At 48.4% G+C, this 12,347-nt stretch overlaps 1 protein-coding gene across 1 annotated transcript in view; it reads right to left on the reverse strand.

Annotated features, from left to right (window-relative positions):
* Positions 1–310: 310 nt before the first annotated feature.
* MOV10L1 (Mov10 like RNA helicase 1) overlaps positions 311–12,347 on the reverse strand; it is a 55,307-nt gene continuing 43,270 nt past the window's right edge. Inside the window, exons 22-26 of the mRNA XM_066253048.1 lie at positions 11,609–11,782; positions 4,793–4,942; positions 1,768–1,875; positions 968–1,105; positions 311–874 (exon numbers count right to left, since the gene is read on the reverse strand). Of these exons, the coding sequence (XP_066109145.1) occupies positions 779–874; positions 968–1,105; positions 1,768–1,875; positions 4,793–4,942; positions 11,609–11,782 (666 nt within the window). The 3' untranslated portion in view covers positions 311–778. The remainder of the gene's footprint in view (positions 875–967; positions 1,106–1,767; positions 1,876–4,792; positions 4,943–11,608; positions 11,783–12,347) is intronic.

Here is a 12,347-nt window from a genome sequence, read left to right on the forward strand (position 1 = left end):
ACTGTTCACAAGGGAACACACCCACCGTGTAAATGATCCCAGCTTTTCCTAGAAATGGGTCCCTGAGGGGGTCTACAACAAAGGGCCAGCTCTTGGCTAGAGGGGAAGGTAGGGGCTGTGGCACAGATAGGCAGAGCCCCACAAAGAACCTGGGCTTTGCATGGCCACTGGGTGATGTGAACACAGGCTCACGGGCCTGGAGAGGAAAGTTGGATCTTGCTGGGGTCAGACGTTAAGCGCATAACTGTGTCCCCATAACAGGCACATTCTGAGGTGGAAAGCCATGCCAAGTATCCACTTGAGTGTTTATTTTGGTGAAGGGATGCAGTACGGTAACTGCAGTGGCGGGAAGAGCTGGCAGCAGGGCTGACGGCCGTGAGTGCACACCTCCCAGCCCAGTGGCCCCCATGTTCATGGCCAAGGCAGCGGGAAAAGGCCTAGCAGCCACAGAAGACAGTGGCTCTCACCACCCTTTATCAACAGGGGCTCTAGATGAGATCTCCCTGGGCTCCTGGTCACCACACCTCTGGCCACAGCTGCATCTGGGGGAAGCGGGGGCCAGTAAGCCTGGCTCTCTGCAGGGCCCAGGCTCTGGACAATGCAGCAAGCTGGTCAGATGACCTCTCTATGGTGTGGGTTTTACAAAGGGCACATATCTTCCTGTAAAAGCTGTGCAGGGAGGGATAGCACCAACCATAAACATTACTTGGAACTGGACGGAGTGGCTACAGCAGCCTAGGAGTGGCACTGAGGCCCATTTGGGAGGGAGGTGGGAGCCTCAGTTCTGCAGGCGCTGCAGCTCAGGTGGCAGGTCACACCCCGTGTACACACCATTGGTGATGCTGTACTCCAGCAGGGCACCGAAGCAGGGGTCCTGGAGGACACAAAGGGGCTGGGCCTTAGAGCAGGGAGGGACTGCTTCCCAACCACCTACACCCTCAGGTGACACCTGCGAGTGGCAACTCACTCTGACGAGAACGTGAGGGTTTCCCAGCACAATCAGCAAGGCTTTGGGTCTGGTGATGGCAACATTAAATCTTTTTGAGTTGGACAGGAAACCCAAAAAATATCTATCGTCTTCAAATTGATCTTCATTTGACCGTACCTAAAACACACAAAGATGATGAAAAATGGAGAAAAGGTATTTCAAGTTTTTCTTAGCATGGAAAGGAACCTTTGAAATGTAAGAGCACTGAGAAATGTTAAACATAAGGAGAACCTCATCAGTGGAAGGTGGGGGTGGGGGGAAGAGCCTCACGACTCTCTGCATAACGGGCTCAAACTCCCCCAGCAGTTTGAGGTGCAGGGTTTTAGGTGATTTTTGTTTCTCCTGACTGAATATTCTAACTTACCTGCAACAAACACTCTGTTCAATAAGGTAATTTAGGGACGAAAGTGAAGTCCTGAGAGTTAACCCTGGTCTCCCTGGGTGGCCATGTGGAAGCTGTAGGTCTGCATAAGGGTGGGCCCCGGCCCGATCCACACTGCACCTCCATCTCCTTTTCTCCTTCGACCTCTGTCCCTGCTTCCCCTACAGTCCTGCCACTCCTTCCTGGCCCTTCTTTGTACTTCTGTCTGCTGACCTTTGGGTTACGTAAGAACTCCCTGCAGGCACGAGAGATGAGCCAGGTGCAGGCCCATCCCCATCCAGCCCTGTTCCTCTGCATCTCCCATTAGCCTGTGTCACTTTCTACCTGAACATGCCACGTACCCGCTAAAGTCCTGCTGGCCCCACACTGCTGTCCCACCAGGAACAGGCCCACTTACAGTGGAGATAATGATCACCAGGTGCTCCTGTCCCTGGAACTCCTCCACCGATCCCACCTTTATGTCCATCAGGTCCACGTTTCTCAGAAGGATTTTTATTTTCTCCACCTGTGAAGCAGATAAAAGAATAAAGATAAAATTGTATAAATCTGACTTCTTTACATATTACAGCAATGTTGTAATACTGCTTTTCAACTCCAAATCATGTTTCATCAAACCTAAGTTGATCAGAACCCAGCGCTGACTCCAGAGGGAGCCCAGCTGGGCAGAGGGCTCAGCACCTGTCAGGACACAGCAGGACCAGGGTGAACACTCTGTAGAGAAGTGAGGACAGCACCTGCTGGTAGGCTCCAGACCCTCCCTTGTGGGGATCCTCCCCAGGAGCCTTAGCCTTTCCACACCAGAGGTTTGGAGACCTGTGGCCTGGAGACAGGCTGTGTGCTCTCCCCTGTGCAGCTGTCACAAGCAGCCAGGAGGAGGACAAACTTTGTGACAAGTGGCCATGGAGCCAACAGAAGGCAAGCTGGCCCTGAGGAGTGGGAATAACCGAGTCATGAAGTGAGGACACGGACAAAATGGGTTAAAGGTGTCTGGAGACAAAGACCTCCAATGGGTGCTGATAAAAAAAAGACTCAATTTTAAATCTTGGGAAAGACCCTGGCCAGGTAGTTCAGTTGGTTCAAGTGCTGTCCCGACACACCGAAGTTGCAGGTTCCATCCCAGGTCAGGGCACATACAAGAAGGAATCAACCAATGACAGCATGAATGAGTGGAACAAGTTGATGTTTCTCTCTCCTTCTGAAGATCAACAAGATAAATCTTGGAAAAAAGAACCATATTTGAGCTAGACCTGTGGTGGCAGAGTGGATAAAGCATCAACCTAGAATGCTGAGGTCACCAGATTAAAACCCCAGTCAAGGCACAGATGAGAAGCAACTAGACTGCTCACAAAAATTAGGGGTATTTTATGGCTTCATATTCATTTTGAAAATCCCAATTTTTGTGAGCAGTATACAAGTTGATGCTTCCCGCCCCTCCCTCCCCCCTTTCTCTTTCTCTTAAAATCAATAAATAAAATCTTCTAAAAATTTATTAATTTTAGAGAGAGGCAGGCAGAGAGAGACAGGAACATTAATTTGTCTCTGTATCTGCCCTGACCGGGGATTGAACCAGCAGCAACCTTTCCACATCAGGACGGTGCTCCAACCAACCGAGCTGTCTGGCCAGGGCAAAAAATAAAATCGTAAAAAAAAAAAAGAGCGGTATTTGAAAAAAAACTTAACAGTAGGAGACTGCTCACTGCTCAACTCCTCCCAAGGACACTGAGGGGCAGTGTTCACAGACATGAAGTTCAGAGACCAGAATCTGGACACACGTCTACCAGCAGGTCCAGAGCAGGATCGGACTCTCACACTTTCACAGGCCAGACATGAGGTCCTAGCAGGGGTGAGAAGTCACACCCAGACACTTTATGGTGAAACTACACAACATCAAGAATAAAGGGAAGATGTTACAACCATATGAAAAGGGATTATACGTAAAGTCAGGCAGGCCTGGCCGGGTGGCTCAGTGGATAGTGTCATCTGGGATGCTGAGGTTGTGGTCTGACTCCTGGTCAGGGCATGTATGAGAAACAACCAATGAGTGCACAACTAAATGGCACAACTAAGTGGAACAGTGAGTTGATGCTTCTCGTTCTCTCTCGCTCCCTTCCTCTCAAATAAATGGAAACAAATGTCAGAGAGATTTCTCAGCACAGCCCCGCCACAAGATAATGAAGGTCACATCTTCATACACTGACCAACAGCTGACCCGAAGGTCAAGTGTGAGGGAGGTAAATAAACGTATTTAACTCATGACTTCCAGGCCTTTATTGTAATAAGTTCTAGAGGATGAACCAGAGCAGCACAGCCCAGGAAGACTAGGTGGTGTAAGCAGCACAGGGAAGCAGAAACCACACCATAGCACATGCAGGGCGAGTTGGTGAGCTATTGCCAAGGGGAAAATGTGAAAAGGAGGCATTCCTGGAATTCACAGAAAAAGCACAAAGTTAAGAAGTGGGTGCAGGTGTGGACTCCCTGGGAGGGACTCAGTCCCACATGTCACCTCAGCCCCGAACTTGAGAGGCCAAGCTGAAGATCCTGCAGGAAGAGCTGGGTGAGCACCGCGCAGAGGCCAAACCCATGTGTGCATGCGGCGCCCTGGGTGGCAGGAAACACACACCACACAGTTGGAGGTTGGACGGACTAGTCACTGAAGGGGCCACCACAATGGACATAGTGAGGTCAGATGCCTGCCTCGACCCATCCCACACAAACTGGCAAATCACAACTTCATAAAGTGGGAAAACACTGTATGATGTCATGGTGGGAAAGGCTTTCTTAGGTAAAAAAGCACAAACTGTAACGGACACAATCTGAATGTTATGTGTACATCCAATTACACTGATGTGAAACACATAGAGGGAACCACGAACAAAGCCCAGCAGAGATGAGTTCATACCGCTGATCGCCATGGCCTGAGGGCAGAAAGAATGCTGACCCAGCACAAGCTGTGGACAAACACCTGAAAGTAACTAAGAGTGGGTGCTAGATCAAAATAAGATTTTTGCTGAAACACAAAGGGATGGCCAGTAGCACATGAAAAGATTCTCGTATCCCTAACAATTCCAGGGGACCCAGGATATGGGCGGCCTGCAAGGTATGGGCATTGGCAGGTGTGTGCAGACACAGGAGAGAGTGGACAGGCCAGCACAGGAGCAGAGAGAGGACATGCCACAGTGAGGGCTTAGTGAGCACATGCAGGGGACAGATGAGCAAACTGAAGTGGGGCTCACCCATGTGCCCGGGGTTCCCTGCCCCAGGACTCCAGGGTGGGAGTCCCATGAGGAATGGGCACAGGAGGAGTGCCTGGCAAGGAGAGAAATGGGGACATGAGGGACATGGTGCCACGTGATGAGGCTGTTCCATTCCTTCAGTGACCTCTGTGGATAAGCACAAAAAAGCTTGCTGGAGCAGGGCCACACCTGTTTGCGGTAGGGTGTGATCACGCCAATGTCTTGCGCAGACACCTGGCTGGAGAGGCTCCTGGCCAGGAGGCAGCTGTAGCGCATGACCTGGACGGCTTCAGCTGGGTTGAACCATGACGGGCTTCTCCCTTCACGAGCTTCGCTGCCCTGTGACGGTCAGGAGACAAGAGGTAGGCAGGTCATCACAAGGCCTTATCAGCAGAGCAGGTGCTGGGAACACAGCAGAGGTGACACGTGTGGTAGAGAGCCATCACAACTGCACCAAGATGACAAGGACAGGGGAGGCAATGTCCTGTGGGGGGCGACACGGGAGAAGATGCACATACTAGAAAGGAACAGGAGCCCAGCAGCCACGTGGGAGCAGTGTGCACAGCCAACAAAGTGGCCAGCTGTGGTCAGTGCAGGAGACTCCTTGGGCCAGGCCCACCCATCACTCAGGCTGCCCCGCCCTCGCTGTCCGATCTACAGAGAAGACAAGTGGACAGCCCACCAGCATGTAACTGGGCATCAGGGAAATGCAAACCCAAACCCTGAGAGCCCCCCATACCCGCCAGGTTGGCTACCAAGAAAGAAAGAGCAAGCATGGGGAAGATGTGGAGAAACTGCACCCTGCCCACGCTGATAGGTGTGTGAAGGCTGAGCCACTGCACAGACCATGTATGTGCACAGGACCCTTGGAACATTAAACAGAATCACCACGAGACCTAGCACTTTACTTCTGGGTATCTGCCTGGAAAAACTGAGTGCAGGGACCCAAACATGTGGTCCAGGGCAGTGGTATCACAGTAACCACAGGGTGGGAGCTGCCCGAGTGTTCATGACAAATAATGGGTGAGCCCACATGGTCCATCCACATGGAGACCCACCATGCAGCCTTAGACAGGGAGGAGAGTCTGCCACGAGATGACATTGTGCTCAGTGATGTGAGGACAGAGGACAGCCCTGTGCCACATGCACACGAGGCCCTGGAGGAGTCAGTCACAGAGACAAAGGCAAACGGTGGCACCAGGGGCTGGGGGATAGGTGGGGTGAGTGTTGAATGGGACAGTTTGGGAAGATGGTACGCTCTAAAGACTGGCTGTAAAACAAAGTGGCTATGTTTAACACCACTGACTGCGCCTAAAATGGCTAATGCAATAAATTTACATCGTGTGCATTTCACCATAACAAAGAAAAAAGTGCACATTGAACAAAGCAGAAAGGACACATCAGTTTTCAGGAGGTGTTCTGCATTGTTGTTGTTTTTTTAAATTTATTTTTTACAGAGACGGAGAGTGAGTCAGAGAGAGGGATAGACAGGGACAGACAGGAACGGAGAGAGATGAGAAGCATCAATTATTAGTTTTCGTTTTTCTATCTTTTGTTTTTATTTGGTTGTATTCCATACATCTTTCCTCTGTTGCTATCTTTTTTATCTCATGTGCTTCTGTGGTGGTTTTTTCAATGGTGGTTACCTTTAAGTAATGAAAAGGGTTCCTACCCTGTTCATTGTAGCGCACTATTTTGTGAGTACTTTTGCACTCCATCGTCCTTTGCTACTGTTAATCTCCATCCTCTCCCCCCCTTTTTGTTGTTGTCACAGTTTAAATTTGGTTTTATTGTGTTCTTCTTGGAGCTTTTACTTGTGGCTTTGTTTTTTCTTTTGTTCTTTGTATCTGATTGGAGAACCCCCTTTAGTAATTCCTGGAGTGGGGGTTTTCTGATAAATTCCCTCATCTTTTCTGTATCTGTGAATGTTTTTATTTCTCCTTCATATTTGAAGGATAGCTTTGATGGGTATAGTATTCGTGGCTGAAAAGTTCCTCTCTTTCAGGACTTTAAATATTGGGGTCCACTCTCTTCTAGCTTGTAGAGTTTCTGCTGAGAAATCTGATGATAATCTAATGGGCCTTCCTTTATATGTTGTGTTCTTTTCCCTGGCTGCCTTGAGAATTTTTTCTTTGCTGTTGGTTTGTGCCAATTTCATTATTATGTGCCTTGGAGTAGGTTTGTTGGGGTTAAGAAAACTCGGAGTTCTGTTTGCTTCTTGAATTTGAGGCTTTAGTTCTTTCCACAGGTTTGGGAAGTTCTCATCTATTATTTGTTTGAGTATGTTCTCCATTCCATTTTCTCTCTTCTCCCTCTGATATACCTATTATTCTTATGTTATTCTTTTTGATGGAGTCAGATAATTCTTGTAGGGCTCATTTTTTTTAAATTTTTGAGTCTCTTTCTTCTTCTCTCTGTTTTGCCTCAAGTTGCTTGTCTTCTATTTCACTAATCCTCTCTTCTATCTGGCCTGTTCTATTAGCTAAGCTTGTTACCTCATTTTTCAGTTCGTAAATTGAGTTTTTCATCTGTTTGATTTGTTTTTATAGTTTCAATTTTCTTGGAAATATATTCTTTGTGTTCATTGCTTTCTGAGCTCCCTAAATTGCCTTTCTGTGTTTTCTTGTATATCTCGGAGGATTTTTAGGATTTCTATCTTGAATTCTTTGTCATTTAGCTCCAAGGTTTCCAATATATTAAATTTTTTTCTCCATAGATTTTTCCTCATCTAGCTGTGTTACCTCTCTTTCTTTTGTATCCCTGATATTCGATTTTCTCTTCCTTAATGGCATCTGAGGGTGGTTTTGTTGATAGTATTACTGAGATTTAATAAAGAATAAAAAGTTAAAAAAATAAAAAATCAAAGTTTTTTTTTAAAAATTAATAATGAAATAAAGAAAAATAAAATAAAAATTTTTAAAAAAGAAAATTATCCCCCCCCTCCTTTTTTCCTCTCTTCTCCTCTCTTTCTTGAGAAAATCTTGTGGTGAACTGTGAATTATAACAAACAATGCCTGTAATGGAGGGCCTGAATTGGGGAAAAGTAATAAAGGGGAAAAAAAAAAAAAAAAAAAAAAAGAAAGAAAGAAAAAAGAAGGGGGTATGGACCCACAAAAAGCAAATATGGAAAAAATTTGGGTCAAGAATAAAATTATTTGCTTTTAGGTGTTGGTTGACTAAGAGTTATGATGAGAGGAATAAGAGGGAAACAGGAAAATGGGGGGACAAATTAAAAAATTACTATTGTATTTAGTGGAACAAGAACTAGATAAAATGGAGAGCCAGGGATGGGAGCACTGCTAGTGAGTTAAAAAGGTGAAGTAAAAAACCCCCAAAATGCCACAAACGTAAGTTTGAATCCCAGATAATTTGTTCATTATTGAGGTTTGAATGAGAGGAGATGTAAAGGAGAAAGGAAGAAACTAATATAGAGGGAGAAAAGAAAGAGAGAGAGAGAAAAAAAAAGAGGGAACCACTAAAAGAAGAAAAAAGAAAAAAGAGAGAGATAGAGAGAGTTAAGGGTTTTGGAGTGCAACCCTCATAGAGAGAAAGGAAGAGGAAAGAAAAGATAATGGGAGATGTAACACTTATGAGTAGTGTAGTTCAAGGAGAGGAGAAAGTAAGACCGGCAGAGAGTTAATCGACCAAATTGGAGGAGGGAAAAAAAAAAATCAAGAATGAAGATAAGAGAAACAAACGAACAAATATAATAAAATGGGATAGGTTATAGAGTCTGCGGATTATTCTTGATTTTGAGAGGTTACCTTCTTGCTTTTTCTTTTCTCTCCCTCTTCCTGGTCAGTGACTCTGTACCCGGGTTCTGCCCCTTTGGCACGCTCAGGTAGAGGTTTGCAGTTGATAAGTCTCTATGGTGATGTCATGTATTGTGCTTCAGTCTCGTTGGCAGTCGAGGCTCATTAGCATTTATAGGCTCCGACAGTGAGAGAGTCCGTGTTCCTGGAGCCTTTCTCCTAGTCTTTCCTTCCTCAATTAGTAGCCTGAGAATCCAGCTATGGGGTTGCTGCTGCCTCTGCCTGGATAGTAAGAGGCTCAAAGAGCTGGCAACTCCCCACTCTATTTCTACTCAGCACAGGGCTCTGGGTAAGGCTCAGTCAGTCAGAGCTGCTAGCATAATCAGGCGGGGCTTCCGCCCACTCAAAGACCTCTGGCTCTGCCACTCTGTCCGGTAACACAGGCGGGCACCCACTCCCAGGGTGCTTGGAGGAAACTCTCGCTCACTATCTGCGCACGCAGACCAGGATATCAGGCTGGTAGTCTCACACTCTTGAGTGAAACCCCCACCTGCATGGAAAAGTTCCAGCGTTGGAATTGGCTCTCGCTCCGTCCCCATGCGCGGCTTTTGCAAGGCGCTGGGGCGGCCTGGAGATTCCGCTTTTGGCCCACACAAAGGCCCCTGACTCTGCCCCTCTGTGGGATAACACGGGCGCGCACTGCCGAGGCACTTGGAGGAATCTCTTGCTCACTATCTGTGCGCGCAGACCAGGATATCAGGCCGACCACCTCACCCTCTGAGTGAAACCCCCACCAGCACGGAAAAGTTTCAGCGTTGGAATTAGTTCTCGCTCCCTCCCTGTGTGCGGCTTTCCCAGGGCGCTGGGGTGGCCCAGAGATTCCGCTTTCGGCCCACACAAAGGCCTCTGACTCTGCCTCTCTGTGGGATAACACGGGCGCCCACTCCCGGGGCTTTGGAAGGAATCTCTCGCCCACTATCTGCGCGTGCCGACCAGGGGATCGGGGAAAATGGCTGCCCCACTTGTCTTTCTTTGTCTGGGTTTGGCACAAGTGTTAGCTTGTATTGCCCGGGTTGCCACAGGAACAGTTTTTCCTCGACTTGGATCTCTGTGCCACAGCCTGGTTCGGCCGTTTGTGCCGCGGCCTGGATCTATTCACCCCCTTTGCCTGCCTCAGTTTCTATATTCTCAGTTCCCAGTGAAAGCCGCCCTTTAGGTTAGTGAGGAAGGCAGAGCATTTCTTACTCCCTATTTTCTTCGGGGTTTGGTTATATATTTAGCCAATTTTTTGCTCAACCATACCTTCGGGTGTATTGCGAAACATATGGAGGCTCCAAGGATAGGTTTTTCTGTTTCTGGTTGAAGATCTTGTTGAGTTTTGGGGGAGATTTATCGGTATCGCTTCCTACCCCGCCATTACTCTGACGTCATCTCCTGAGTCTCAATCATTAGTTTTTCATTGTGCGTTGCAACACCTTAATTGTTCATTGATTGCTTTCTCATATGTGCCTTGATCACGGGCCTTCAGCAGACCGAGTAACCCCTTCCTGGAGCCAGCAACCTTGGGTTCAAGCTTGTGGGCTTTTGCTCAAACCAGATGAGCCCGTGCTCAAGCTGGCGACCTCAGGGTCTTGAACCTGGGTCCTCTGCATCCCAGTCCGACGCTCTATCCACTGCGCCACTGCCTGGTCAGGCGTATTCTGCATTGTATAATATACAATTTATCCCTTGGGTTTGCAATAAGAGGTTCAGATAACTAAGATTAATGCAACAAACTTATACCTGGAGCAGGACTTGTACACAGAAGAGAAAGACCATCAGAAACTCCCACCAGACAGGACAAACACAGGGAGAGGAGGGAATAATAAAGGTGAAAGTCAAGGTCTAGTCAGAAAACTGGAGGTCTGACTGACCTGTCTCATTAAAAAGACTCTTAAATTGTAGTAAATATGAAAAGTAGCTACTTCTTCAAAATGCACCCACAGAAAAATCATAAAGAAAAACGGCGGGCAGGAGACACCAGATAGGAAGAAAGAGGGAGGAGACTCAATGGTTTCGGCATGAGAATCGAATGATGTGATGGTCAGCGGCACAGGCAACAACAGGAGGCACAGAAAGCAAAGCCAGAAGACGAAGGAGAACCTGGTGAGGCCAATGGCTGATGGCTGCGCCCCAGCAGGAATGCTGCAGACAAATCCAGGATAGGCACAAGCCACACAACAGCTCTAGAGATGAATTTAAACATATGTGTGAGACTTACATTCCTCTACAAAGAATGTAACTTCTTTGGTACATCCTTAGAACATTTACTAAAACTCAGACCTATCTGGCCAGATTAAAATTTTCGTTTTTCAAGCTTTTATTTGAGGGTAGTGATCTAGGATGGATTTTGGATCTATCTGGAAGCAGCCATGTCTGGGCTGCACGTGTCCCCAAGAGCCTGGACCTGGGCCCCTAGCCTGTCTGCTTCAACGTCACCATCTTCTACAGCACACTGCGGGCTACGCCGTTCTTCCCCCCATGGAGCCATCTGCTCAGATGAGCCTGACACACCCCTCTCAGTCTGCCATGTCTGCCTCCGCCTCCCAGGTCTCAGCCTCCTAGACGGTAGACTTGGTAACAACTGCAGGCTTTTTGGGTCACAAATTTTTAAAAGCTGAGAGGTTTCAGGCCATAGTTCTTCATCAGAACCTAATAAAATTAGGGATAAAAAGAGAGAACAAAACGTTCTAAGCTACTTGGAAGTTAAGAGAAATACACCTCTGTAGCCCCTGCATCAGAAAAGAGAAAACCACAAGTCTAGTGAGCTTGAGGGTGGGCTCAGAGATGCGCATGGAGTAGGGTTGCGCCTGAGGGGCCTACGGTCACCATGGTGTCCCATGAGAGGATGCACACAGAGCTGAGTCCACCATATAGGAATGGAAACAATAAATAAAGATGATGGGCTAGGAAGGGGGCACGATGGACGGTGAAGTTAAAGTCAATGAATCAGAAAACTAGTGGCAGAAAACAGAAACGAGCCCAAAGCTGGTTCCCACGTGCACCAGAGGGCAGCATGTCCTAGGCCCAGGGGGCGCACCAGATAAGCCCTTGTGGGTGCTCCTTCAGGGGATGCACTGCAGCACCTCTGACCTCCTGCACTCCTACAGCACTGAGGGTCACTCAGTCACCCAAGGCTACTTGCCCACACTGAGCCACTTCCTCCTGTTTGCCTCGAGTCAGTGTCCAAATCAGCAACTCGGCCACAACTCACCCTCACGCCATGGAAGACAAGGGGGAAGCCTTTCTTTGGTAACTTCTCCCAGCCCAGCAAGGAGGTTACCACCTTGGAGTCCGCACAGACCTCGAGCTCCTTGTGGTAGAACAGTTTGGAGGGTAGGGCCAACAGAGCTGCGTGGGACCTGTAGTTCTTCACAAGCTTTGTCACCTGTAGGGACAGAGCAGCAGCAGGTGCAAGGCCACTCGGCATGTGTGCCTGGTGTCCTTGTTGAAGGGGAAACTGATGAGACACTCAGCCCAGGCCTCCTTCTTGGCCCTCCCTTGGCCATGTGGTGGGTAGGGTGCCTGGGGAGAAGGGTATGCTGTGGGCAGGGGCTGGCAGAAGCTTCAGGCCTTGTCCTGCTGTCCCAGTGGAGCCCAGGCCCCAGGCTCAGGGTCGTGGAGAGCGGACACACCTCTCTTAGGGCAGGAGGCCCAAGTCTATAGCTGGCCCATTTGTCTTGGGTCAGTGTCATGGCTTCCTAGGACCCCTCTTGAGGCGGTCTTTCACCCAGACCCCACACCATGTCCTCCCTACTTTCCAGGGGGTAATCTGCCTTTCATCCTCTATTCAAGGTTCAAGTGCAGCTATATCTGCACCCAGCTCACCTTCACCAGGGATCCCACGGAACCCAAGCTCTGGGCTCCAGTGCGCTGAGCTCTCAAGTGCAGGTTCCCAAGAGGTGGTCAGTAATGGCTGGGAACCCAGTCTGTACCTGGCCATCCCCATGGGT

The sequence above is a fragment of the Saccopteryx bilineata genome, chromosome 1, assembly GCF_036850765.1.
Source record: "Saccopteryx bilineata isolate mSacBil1 chromosome 1, mSacBil1_pri_phased_curated, whole genome shotgun sequence".
NCBI classification, from domain to species: Eukaryota; Metazoa; Chordata; class Mammalia; order Chiroptera; family Emballonuridae; genus Saccopteryx; species Saccopteryx bilineata.